At 33.7% G+C, this 13615-nt stretch overlaps 1 protein-coding gene across 1 annotated transcript; it reads left to right on the top strand.

Moving 5' to 3' along the window:
* The first annotated feature begins 3209 nt into the window (after positions 1–3209).
* On the top strand, positions 3210–13363 carry LOC132716312 (protein draper-like). The gene is made up of 8 exons (XM_060699559.1): positions 3210–3343; positions 3647–3784; positions 4323–4472; positions 5168–5305; positions 5494–5637; positions 6158–6295; positions 7376–7510; positions 13038–13363. The coding sequence occupies exons 1-8, from the start codon at positions 3289–3291 to the stop codon at positions 13361–13363; spliced, it is 1224 nt and encodes a 407-aa protein (XP_060555542.1). The 5' UTR covers positions 3210–3288.
* The last annotated feature ends 252 nt before the right edge of the window (positions 13364–13615 follow it).

The raw sequence follows: 13615 nt of genomic DNA, 5'->3' as shown, positions 1-13615 counted from the left end.
TGACCTGAAGTTTGAGAAAGTAAGAACTTCTCTAGCTCATTAACGGCCTTTCAACTCTCTTTTTCGGACAATTTGAACTTGGACATGATTACGGAAGTACATCAGGCGGTGTCGCAGTAGAATCTTCCTCAGTAAAATTAAAGAAATGAAGGGGAAAAGCCGGAACAGGTTCTATTAATTGCTGCTTCTTACGATTATAAGTAAAATCCTTCCCGTCATTCATAGATTTGCAGTCAGGATCATCTTTGATTCTAGTTGACATCCGGTCACTCATATTGGAACAAAATTTAAAAACAATAAAAGCAATACCTGTCCTTAAATACACACAAACAAGGTAGTCCCTGAAAAACTGAAAATAAATAGTTCGCTTCTCTACATCGTATACGGAGAACCAAAGGAAATATTCTCAAAGTGAAATTCGGGCACAGTAAAAACCTATCCAAAAACAAATTTGGAGAAACAACCGTCTGTGTACGTGTCTTGACGAAAACTGTAATTAAAAGGTGCCAAAACCAAACCTAAATGCAGTTTGGCGTAGTGGAACAAAAGTGACCCTTGACCTAACTGATGAAACAACCAATTTTTGGTTGTTTATAAAAGTACAACAAATGGAATGGAGTAGTGGTACAAATTTGACCTCGAACCTAACCGAAAAAGCAACCAATGAGAAAAGCTGTTTTATCCATAGTTAAAAGATTTTATTGTGAACAAAATGCTTCAATTAAACAAATAGCAATCATTTATCAATAGACATTCATTTAATATTTTAAAAAATGTAGATAGAGATTGTAATACACTAACTTTGGTATTTTATAGGATTTTTAACAGCTTTAAGATATATGTTATGATTATTTACAAATGTAAGTTTTGCTTATTTCCGTTTTCTTTTTGAATTTAAGGTGATAATAATGTGCAGTTGCAAGGAGCGAAAATCTTCGCTGGCAATTTGAGTTTTGATAACGCTGTGAACCCGTCGAAACTTATATACGTACTACCAACAATCACAACAACAACAACAACACATTTCGACTATCAACTTAAAGAGCCAGTTACCGCACAGATTTTCAATATAACATTAAACGCATCTATACTTACGCTTTGTGAATTTATTGTTTATGGCAGAGGTAAATACATTTTTATATTTTTAATGAAGTAGGCCTAATCTTATCAAGGTTGTTAAAGTTTTTATCACATACCCGTGCCGCTTGATCGACTACGTTAAAATAGTATTGCACAGCCAAGCATATATTTTGACATGATGCATGTCACATGTAATTGTATTATTACCTCTTGTTGTCATGTTTGCATGATCTGAGTGAATAAATAAATTGAAAAAAAGACTGACTGCTTAACCGGTCTGAAAATATTTACCGACCTATTTTTGTTCTATTGTTCTTTATACAAAAGAAAACTTGTGAAGTTAAGAAACACATAGGCATAAATATAATCATTTCATAAATATTACAGTATATATCCCGTAACCCAGGACTGTTGAAATCATGCAAAAAAAATGCAAAAATTCCACTGAATTGTGCACATTTGTTAGGTCGGTAATAATTTTCAAACCGTTATTTAAATAAAAAATGCATTTCTAAAGCACCGCTTTTGTAGGGTTTATGTTATACATTATAAGCGCTTTTCCTTTCTACATGAAGATTTTTATCAATTAAATTAGACCATTCAACAACTGGTTATATATAAATTATATTATATCATAACGTTAACAAATATATGTTATATATATTATAGTGTATCGTAACGTTAACAGAACTTACCGACTAGGGTCAAATGCGTGAGGTCCCGGCAATTCTTAACGATATTTTATTTTTTTCATTTGTTATGTTTTATATATATTTATGTTTTAAACAAACTAAAAATCTCACTTTTGCTCTGTTTAGAATCTCTTCAAGTTATGTTTCAATTTTATGTGACAATTTAACAATACAACTTTCCGACCGTAATGAAACCCCATGGAAAACTTAAGATTTTTTTCAATATCTATGGTGGCTGTTTTGTGTCATTCGTGTTTTCGCCCCGCGACTCCGCTAAGCGAAAAGTCGAAAATTAACAAGCTAAAACGGCGGGGCGCGGAGCAAAACCACGCTAATAAGCGAGGGCGCGGGGCGAAATTAAACAAATAAAACTTCGTCCCGCGGGGGTAAGAAATAAAACGGCAGCGAAATGTCGAAAATTAACAAGTAAAAACGGCGGGGGCGCGGAGCGTTAACACACTATTTCGAGAGTGCGCAGGGCAAGGTAAAATAAATTAAACATCGTCCCGCGCGGGCGTGGAGCATGATTTAAGAAATACGACTGCAGGGTCGCGGGACGTAAACACGCTTATAAGCGGGGGGGGCGCGGGGTGAAGTTTAATAAGTAAAACTTCGCCGCGCTTCCCCGCTAGTTAGCGTGTTTTCGTCCCGCGACCCCGCCAAGCGAAAAGTCGATAATTTACAAGTTTAAATGGCGGGGGCGAGGAGCGACAACACGCTTATTAGCGGGGGCGCTAATTAGCGTATTGTCGATTCGCGCCTCCGCCGTTTTATTTCTTAAATCTCGTCCCGCGCCCCCGCGGGGCGAAGTTATATTTATTAAACTTCGCCCCGCACCCTCGCTAATAATAGTGTTGTCGTCCTGCGACCCCGCCGTTTTAACTTGTTAATTTTCGACATTTTGCTTGGCGGGGTTGCGGAACGAAAACACGAATGGCACAAATCAACTGTTTGAATGCAATGTAATTATAAGAGCGTAACGGCTGGTATCTTTGGATGGCTTTGGAATGTTTTATTTAACATGATACAGTACATGAATGAAAGGTTTTTGTGAGTAGTATCATATAAATAAAGAATTTAGTGTTAGTTATCGGTAAAAAATTTTTTCCCCCTTTATAGTACCATGTGCCCCATGTAGGGCGTTTTGGAAAAACCTTGCCTAAAAAGATGGGTGACAAAACACCCGTAAAGTTTGACAGGAAAATGCAAAACCCGGGGTGTTTTCCAGGGTGGGAAGGGGCCCAAACATGAATAATGGTAAAAAAGTATATAATGCAGAATTCGTTTACATCTGGGTACAGGAAAATTTTTTTAAAAAGGACATTTCAATTTTATAATTAACTATACGATTAAGTAATCTTATTGTACATTCTTTAACATGGACTTCCCTTTGTACATGTTATTTATCTCACATAAGATATATTTCATCACAGTATGTCCATTCAGAAGATTTGGCATTAATTGTAGTACAGAATGTCATTGTTCTTATAACACGGCTTGCAACAGCATCGATGGAATGTGCACAGCAGGATTATGCGAACCGGGGTGGTATGGACAATCCTGTAGTCAAGGTAACAAAACAGTTACTTGTGTATGTTTCTTCTGTAAATGGAACTTTGTGTATAATAAAAGCTAAAACTAATGTTTCATTCATATATGACAAATAATGTCAAGTTTATCTGTAAACAAAGTGTAATATTGTTGCGTACTTATATAAGTGTTCTCTCATACATTATACATAACAGTGTGCAAAACGTTTTCTGATACGATTTTTTTTATAAAATACGGGTTTTTATCATACATTCTTTCACATTTAACTTCCTTTGATCTTACAATTTATATCACCTAATATAATATGTTGTTTTTTATCTCAGGTTGTCCATTCAGAAGATTTGGCGAAAATTGTAGTACAGAATGTAATTGTTTTAATAACTCGACTTGCGACAAAATCAATGGAATATGCTCAACAGGACTATGCGATCCGGGGTGGAAAGGACAATCTTGTAGTCAAGGTAACAAAATAATTCCTTGCCTTTGTTTGTTTACAAAATTTATTTTATATGGTATCAATGCTAAACCGAACGGCCCCTTCATATTTGATAAATAACATTATTGCATACAAAACTGTGCACGCATGTATACTTTAACGGAGAAGAAAATATTTATTAATTGATACATTCTCGTGACATTTTTAATATGCGTGACTAAGGTCGCAATGTTTTCAATGACGGTCACGGTAGTTTTATTATTAAAACATAACTGCCAAATTACATCGCACTAGTAAGTGGAAAGCATGACAAAGGCAAAAGTCTCCTCATAAGTAATATAGTTAACAAAACGCAAAGTACAACACAAATATTATCAAATACGTGCTGCATGCGTACTTAAACGATTTAATGCTATGCGGGCTCGGGTTTTTAATTCGTTCTCGTGCTTCTGCAGATGTTCATGCACAACAAGATGGCATTAACCTTTTAGTGTATTTGCATTATCAGTTACGTACAATATACCTCACATAAGTATCATAATATATTGTATACCTTCGAACAGTGTGTGATAGTGGTACCTATGGTAATCAATGTAGCAGCAGTTGTGGACACTGTGTAGATGGTACGACCTGTAATAACGTGAACGGAACATGTTTTGGCGGCTGTATTAATGGGTATTTCTATAACGCAACAGACACACTTTGCAAAACTCGTATGTATCCTTACACTGTATTGTTTAAAATCATAAAAAATTGTTTATGTCATATCTCGTAATAACAGATTTGTTATGTAACAACTGATACATGACATAAACATAAAATATCTATTTATGACAGTTAAAGATGCATTATGTGTCCATTGCTCACCATCTGATGTTATGCTTTATAAACATTTAAGCGGGTATTTAGCAGAGAGGACTTTGTAACGAAACTCTTGCGGATTGTTAACCTGATATGGTACATCAAATGTTTATGCAATTTTAATAGGGTAAATGTCTTTCTGATTGAGAATCACAGACACTACGTTAAATCGTAGCAGGATAATTTAATACTACCTAACTTTTTATATTATTACGATACGTACGAGATACATCTTGTGTACCTGTTAAAGCATATAGGTCGCTTTAATAAACATTGGACATGACCCAGACAAAGTTAGTATGTTTTGTGTATAAATGTCGGCCATTTTATTATGTAAAAAAAAGAGAAGGATCGTTTGTTTACTGTTGAAAGATACTGTAGTACAAATTTCTTAGTCATGTGGTATATATAGTACATAAACAGTAAGAATAACTCCTATTGACCTATGGAAAATAACCATTAAAATTAAAAGAAATAAAGATAATAATAAACACGTTCGACAATATAAAGTTGTTTTATTTGATTGTGATATATAATTTTAACACAGCATGCGATGGAATTCATTTTGGGAAAGGCTGTAACAAGACATGTCACTGTGAATCTGGTATACCGTGTAAAAATGGTAATGGTGAGTGTCCGAATGGAGAATGTGCAGCAGGATGGACTTCACAAGCATGCGACACAAGTAAGTACACGTAAAAAATAATAATAAATATAACCGTTATTTATTTATTTACTCACTTATTAGTATAACTTGATTAGAAGTTCCTCGACCGATTGCCAAGATTAATATTTTTATGTTTATCGTGTATCCTTTAAAATAGAAAGAGAAATCTACTTCTTTCATAACAGTTGTATATTTAATTACCACAGTGTGCACAAATGGAAGTTATGGCTATGAGTGCAAAAATATGTGTGGGAAATGTGCAAACAGTCTTCCATGCAACAACGTTAATGGTACTTGTTCTGGAGGGTGTTTAGATGGATACATTTTAACAGATCACTTATGCAAAACAAGTAGGTGCATTTTCATCAATCTGAAAACTATTTGAATTGTAGCGAGATACGTGTAGCTAATAACGGGTGGGATTTATCTAACTTTAATGTGATAAATTAGTGATTTCAAGTATAAATAAATAAAAGTACAAAACATGCATTTCGTTTGACAAGGATGTGTCGGATGTAGGGTATCTTTTTTCTTTCGATTATATAATCAGTACATTGACTACATTTTTAGCTGTAAGCACGATACATTGTGTCAAATGACACCCGAGCTAAGTACTCACTAGTAATTGAAACGTATTTTCCCTCATTTTTACTCAGATTTTGTTATTTGTTTAAATTAAGAAAGGAGAGATTTTCCTAAAGCACTGATTTATAGGTGAAAATCACATGCTTGGTTCAGTCTGTATGAATCTTCTGAACATGCAATCACTATTGGAAAGGAGCAATAACAAATATACTCTTTCACGACTTGTATTCATATTTTTATTAACTCTTCCTTTCCTTTTTTAATCTTATATATTCTAATATTCAGCATGTCAAAGCGGATTTTACGGACATAATTGTTCAAAGCCGTGTGGACACTGTAACAAGGACTTGGCATGCAACATTTCCAGCGGATTTTGTTTTCACGGATGTAATGCTGGCTTCAATGGTCATTTGTGTGAAACAAGTTAGTGGCTTATTATATTTACTTTATACTTAATTAGGGTGCACAATGTCGTTCCAGACTTGGCCAGTTCCTCTATAGCAATCGTTTTGTCGGCTTTCAGCTTCTGTTCAAACAACTTATCGAAACTGGTTTTAGTTATTATTGTGTCATTACATGCAAACTCACTTTAAGTAACCAAATATCTTTGGTGCTTCTGAAATAATTGTAATCTCTGATAATCTCTCCTTTATGTTTCTTTGTCTGGATGTAAGTTATAAAAAAGTCAATAATCCTTGTAATTAATCTACTTTTTCAGCATTTATTTCCATTAGCAATTATTCGTTATTGTATATTGTACAAGTGTAATTTTATATTTTATTTATAAAAGCTGCATTTATGAGTACGTCTTTTTTGTGCCACCTGCTACAGAGTACATAGTAGCGGCGACATATTGAAATCATTACTCCGTCTCTCTGTCCGTCAGTCGGTCGTTTCACAGCAGAAAACTTAAATGAAATTTTATGTACAAACTATATAGATTATGTGGCCAGAGGGTGGGGTCAATTTTTATCCTTCTGCATGAATTATATAATTCTTATAGCGTACTCGCATGTGATTCTGAAATGACAAAAATTTCAGTTCTGGGCATTGTACTTTCTGAGAAGGAGATTGATTTGTAAGACATTCTTACCATACAAGTTCATCTCAGCTAAATGACACATATAACATGGTCCTTTTTTTCTTCAGGCATAATAACTTATATACCGTTTGTATGACATAAAATAAAAACAAAAAAAACCAATGCTACATGTCAAACATGGAAGCTTTTGGCAAAAGAAGACTTACGTGTAGTTTCCTATAGTTAAGTTTAATCATATTGTATTGCTTTTGCATTTTAAACCAAAACAGATACATTGTCACATTCAAACAAACTACAAAACAGTAACGTTATTAAACGGATGTTATAGTTATTATTAAAACATTTGTTTATATGAGTCTTTACGCTGCATTGTGACAAAGTTGTATATGATCATTATGAAGTGTACGTTATTAAGATAAATTAATAATAAATTTGTATTTAATTTATTTTGTATTTTACAGATTGCGGAAACAGCACATTTGGACCAAATTGTGCCGATCCGTGTCACTGCTCAGGCAATTCACAGTGTGATATTTTTCAAGGAAACTGTTCAAATGAATGTGACATCGGTTGGGCTGGTTTCAATTGCAGTATAGGTATATGATTGTCAAATCTAAGATATTTTAAGTCAGAACAATATCTATAATTTATGTAAAAGAAAAAATACCGAAACACGAAGTTATCTAATTCAATCAAGGGGAAGGAGTGCAGAGTGCAATGTTGTTCTTTTCCTTTTGTATCCCTAGCATCACAATATGTAAACCCCAGAAAATGCATCCAATCCTCAAGCATCAAAATCTGACTACTCGACAGTTTTTCCTTTCCCTGTCGGGACAATCAGGAAATCTCAAAAACATGTAGCTAATCTAAGAGCATGCTGTATTTACATTCCCGGTAGATATTGCGGTAACTGGAGTGCGTGTAACTGATACTGGTACTCTTGTTAACGCATTGTACATTAATGATTTAACGATTTATTTTCAAAAACATTTTTAACTAAAGGTCGCCCTGCTATGATGACACAAAAGTATTTTACAATGGTATAAATACAAATAAATTCATTATGGCTTCATTGTAGAGATATTAACTGACAAAACCCCCACAAGATCAAACAGTTTATACATAAACATCCATCATTCGACACTGTAACATGGTAGTTGTATCTTTAATTTGCTATAAATCTGCCACTTATATTGTCGACATTATGTCAAAATAAACTATTCATTTTGATCAATAATTGGCGAATTTGATGTGTCTTAGCATTCATATGCTTCAATATACTCACTGATTACAAATATAATGCAATACATGATCACTGCGCATCGACAACGAAGATGACAACGATAGCGATATTATAGTCGCATGTGACAGTACGCACTAAGCAGTTGGCAGTAAGCATAATGCGAGTTGCAATAATTTGTGTTCATATTATGACAGCAGGTGTCGCTTTGTCGGTACATCCCGTTATTTTCCGTATTTTGGCACGTGGAGTAAACAAAGTTACGTCCACTTTATTTAGGGGCGTATACAGAACAGTGTTAGTTGGGGACTGACATGTAAATTTACTGAAAAACAAGAGAACACAATGCGACAGACGAAAAGTGCGTGTTTTTGAAGATTCCGCCAGCATGTGGAAAAAAGTTTATATATGTCTCTAATAACTCATCCTACAAGTGGCACCTCACCTCTTATACAATTGTTTACACTTCTTTTTGAGCGTGTGTGATAAGTGAAATTGAATTTTATCAAACTTCAGGTGGCACAAAGATGACATGTGTGTGTTTTTATTTATCTCGTGCGCACGAGATACTGTGTCGTGGCCACGGGTTACTAAGTCGTGGCCACGAGATAGTTAAGTCGTGGGAACGAGATACTATGTTGTGGCCACGAGTTACTCAGTCGTGGCCATGAGATAATTAAGTCGTGGGAACGAGATAACTAAGTCGTGGCCACGAGTGACTAAGTCGTGACCACGAGATAAATAAGTCGTTGGAACAAGTTGTCGTTGCCACGAGAAAGTTTAGTCGTGGCCACGAGAAAGTTAAGTCGTGCGAGACAAATAACCAATCAAATTACACTATTTATATGAATTTTCCTAACAAGAATGTCCCTACTTCACTTGCCCGTAAAAGTGCCATTTATACAAGTTATTGATTAGTCAAAGATTTAGCGTCATCGTGACCCTGATTTCTGACCAAATTGCCTAAAAATTATTAGGTGTCATCTACTGATCTTTTTAAGTTATATAAACTACGGCTTATTCTTTCTAAATCATTCATCAGACAAGGATTTTACATGAAGTGTCATGTTTATCTGACCTGTGACCTCAAACATCCTTATAGGATATCTACTGTCCATGGGCAATGTCCCTTCCCAATAAAATAAACCAGGACTAAGTCCCTCTCAAGTTATGGTATAAACAATGTTAACAGGCCTTTGTACGTAAAAAATGACCAATTCTATCATAGAATTATCCCAACAAAGGGCTATAACTTAGTCAAAATTAATGTCTGATTTATGGGCCTTATGATCCTAAAGACATATATTAAGTTCAAAGTGAACAATTCAGTATTTTCAAAGATTAATGTTGCACGTAAATCTTTAAACAGAAATTTTCTAAGTTTAAAAAATCATGGTGTAATCTTATTTAATTATCTCGTCTGCACGACTTAGTTATCTCGTTCCCACGACTTAACTATCTCGTGGCCACGACTTAGTAACTCGTGGCCACGGCACAGTATCTCGTGCGCACGAGATAAATAAAAACACACACATGTCACTTAGAAACTCGTGGCCACGACTTTGTACAGTACAAACTTGTTTTTTTTTTGTAAAATAAAATAAATGTAATTTGGCTTCACACAAACATTGTGCTTTAAATCCTTTACACTGTAAGTGGGCAGTATGAATATTCATGTATAGTGTTATTACAAAAATATATATGGAAGTTTCTTTTAATGACAGGCACAACTTTACTTGGCCCGTAATAAGGAAAGCAGATTCCTATACATTATGTGTATGTGTTTTTATTTAAATAAAACATATTTAGTAAGAATTTTATAGATTTCGATACATTTCTGTGATAAAAATACATTACTGAAAGATGTGCATAGTATATCTTTAAGCACAAATGTATGTGAATGTGTCAGACACACATATGCCCAACATTTGTAATTGACTATGCACATGTCACAAAAATAAACAACTTCCTTCTTTCCTTATTATACATGTATATTTTAATGTGTTACATACCTATTCGCCACTATTAGTGACTCTGAGACATTTATTAAGTTAAAAGGCCAATTAATAAAAGTTTTGCTTTTAAAGTCCAAGTCATTTGATAAAGACCTTCGCAGTACCTGGGCAGGTGCTTAACAACTGGATGACAGCATTATATGTTTTGATAAGGGAGTACACTATGACCACTATTGCATGAAACTTACACGTACATATTCCATCCCAGCTCATCAACGTATCTTTGGGGGTAGGTGCAGCCCTTAAGCCAAGGCCTGAATCCGCCACTGTATGTATAACTGCCCCATTGAATAACTGTTTACGAGCATATTTTTTCTATTAGACTGTATAAATATACTTGTATAAAATTATATTGCATAATCCATACTACTTGTTTTTATATGCTTTCCACTGCAATTTATGTATTAAGCGCTTAGTACGTATTAATAGCATTGTCGCCCTCTGTATTTTAACGTATAACCACGATGGCCCTAACGGTATTCCGTCATATATACATGTACGGAAAATTCCGATGATAGGCGAATCATGGAAAAAAATCCGTTGATATCGATAACAGAGTTCTCGCCCCTTAACAGTTCACAAATCGCTAGACATTGTTTAAATTGTTTATCATAATGTAAGATGATCAAACATAATCCACAAAGCCTCAGACACCGAGCTTTATTAAGCATAAACACTGAATAATGGATATAAGCGAAAGCTAATAGTAATCACGCCATGCGAGTTGTAAATCAAATAAGTCACATTTTAACAAAATCCATCAGGGAACAAAAAATAGACAATTTTAAATGACTTCTACATAAAAGTAATACAAAAAAAACTAAACCGTAAATAGTTTGTATAGAGCATAAAGAAAGGTAGCTTATACATAAAGGTATATGACGTTAACATTTTAGTATTCCAAATGGCTTGTTCCAGTTTAATAGTTATCACTCAATGAGAGAATTGGTCACTACGAAATGTTTGAATGAAATAATGAAAAATGGAATCCAGAATAATGCAACGTTTAAATATCATAAAGCAAGATGGAATCAATCATAATGCAAGTTCTAATGTCATGTAGCAAGATGGAATCAAGCATAATACAAGTTCCAATGTCATCAAGCAAGATGGAATAAATGCATTAATTCTGTTCCATAAAAACCTTTATTTTAGTTAATGAACTTATATATGGGAATATTACAAGGGAGACCCCACGAGTCATGGAGTTAAACCAAAAAAGCTAGCGCATACATTTTTTTTTTATACCCGTCGAAAAAAATATTCAAAACTTTTTCGGGGAATTTAGCTTAATTATCTGACAATATGGCTAATATAATTTGTACATATTTGAAGCTGAAATTGACTTACTGAGTTTTCTTGACATTACGGAGCAAGAAATAATTTCGAGATGAATGTTTAATTTGATGCAGCTCTAGATCAATGTTAAGGAATAACAAAAAATTGAAAAGCGTTGCAACACTGTTCACTCAAATCGACCACGGATAGCAGTTTTAATTATTTCTGGGTATATTTTTATTGTTTTTTTACCCAGGTGGCCTATGTAGGCAATTCATTTTTTTATTTCAGGCTTTTGACCTCAGTGAAGTTTTTTTTGAAGGTGAAGGTTACACTTAGACTTTAACATTATTTTTTTATCTTAAAAGTGCAAATATTTTCGTCAACAAATATACCATTGATATATGAATTCTTAAAGTACGTAGTTTAACTATTTGGCTCATTAAGGCCACAGGTAGGAAACAAGAGCCAGTTCATCAACCAGATATATACAAGTTTGGCCTGGATGTAAAACATTATGTTATGATAGTGCATTTATAATTGTCAAGTTTATATAAAAATAACAAAAGAGTAATAATGAGTGAGAACATTTTGTAGCTTATTGACCAAGTTTCAATATAGACTTTAAACTTTTAAGATATTTTTTGTTCATAATAAATATGAATTCACTTTTGTGTCAGGTCATTAATTTGTATTTCATGGATTGGTTTGAACCGACTAGACAAACCTTTCCATTGCATAAGGGCAAACGCTCGATCGAAGGCCAATGTTAAACTTGACTGTGAAATAACTGTACCTCGTCCTTTCATTTTTATTGATAGGTCAGTGTTTACACCATTGTGAACGTATAAATGGTAAAACCGGTCTAATTTGTATAACAAAAGACAAAATCATGTAGAGGAATTGTCGCATATTTAGTTATATAGCGAAAGTGTTAATATCACTATAAAAATGTAATTTGAGAAACATACTGGTAATGTATTTAATTTACGAGAATACGTACTAGAATACTACTCAAAATTGAACTGCTACTTAATTGATGCAAACATTTTTTAATGAAGTAGAATTTTTAAGAGTCGAATAACTTTGTATTCGTTATTTCCGTATCATAGAATATTAAAGTATATAAATGAATTAAACTTATAACATCTTAGTTAATAATGTTCAGGAGATACAGAAATCATTATAATTGTGACATTACAAAATTAAAAGAAAAATGATGAGAACAGTAAAAACAACCAACTTCTTTCTTTAATGAACAGTTTGTACATAAAATTTTGTCAAAGGAAGTATTTGTTACAACTTTATCTAATCTTACAAAAATCAACTGTATCTAACATAGTTTTCATACCCATAAACCAACAATAAACAGCCTCTCTCCAACCTTCGACTAGCAAATCTTACTAAACGTACAATTATGCTTGTCATGTAGGTATTCTATGATCAACTGCTTGATAATCAAAACAAATATGTAATATATTCCATCTGCATTTATCGTATTTCGCAATTCGTTTTTGTATCTTTAATATCATCTCAGTTACACGTAAAAATGGTTATGATAAGCTATCTTCTGAATCACAAATGTTTTAGATCTTAACATCCTTCGGCGCAATACAACATCTGCAACAGCACTTCAGTCAAAGATGTACAGCAACTGTAGCGCTCACCGTGCAATTGACGGTATAGATGCACCAGTTAATCCATCCAATGATGCGAATTTATGTGCGGCTTGCAGCGTAGCACAAAGCAAAAGCAGTGTTCATGTTTCATGGTGGCAGTTGGACTTGGGGTCGATGTTTCTTGTGAAGTTCATAAAGATATTTGGCAGATCTAGCAAGTATTTAGAGTATAATTTCGTTAAGTCACTGGGCAGTTTTGACACAGAATTGCTTTACAATGAGAAATTGTGTTATTAAATATCCTATTTTTTATTATAAATTTCAAATATTGACTGTTGGTATTTGGTATATAAATTTAACTTTTTACCGTTATTTGCTTATCATCACGTCCTTGACATTAAAAATTTTGTTGATCGTCTTACTGAATCATATACATGTATCTGTTAATTTAAAGCATTTTATTATACTTTATTTATCAAAATAAATAATTGTCCATGTATGAAAATATTGTTCTTACATGATTATTCCATAAAAGGGCGAATTTGAATG

Source organism: Ruditapes philippinarum, unplaced genomic scaffold (assembly GCF_026571515.1).
Source record: "Ruditapes philippinarum isolate M1 unplaced genomic scaffold, ASM2657151v2 ctg16524_1_1_1_1, whole genome shotgun sequence".
Classification (NCBI taxonomy): domain Eukaryota; kingdom Metazoa; phylum Mollusca; class Bivalvia; order Venerida; family Veneridae; genus Ruditapes; species Ruditapes philippinarum.
The sequence above is the reverse complement of the archived record's forward strand: the minus strand, read 5'-3'. Positions and strand labels throughout refer to the sequence as shown.

Bases quoted from the DNA above. Each gene is read 5' to 3' on its own strand.
- LOC132716312 (XM_060699559.1), top strand. From the start codon at position 3,289: ATGTGCACAGCAGGATTATGCGAACCGGGGTGGTATGGACAATCCTGT. The intron at 4,473-5,167 runs GTATGTATCCTT...ATTTTAACACAG, and splicing joins AGACACACTTTGCAAAACTC to CATGCGATGGAATTCATTTT. The intron at 7,511-13,037 runs GTATATGATTGT...CAAATGTTTTAG, and splicing joins TGGTTTCAATTGCAGTATAG to ATCTTAACATCCTTCGGCGC.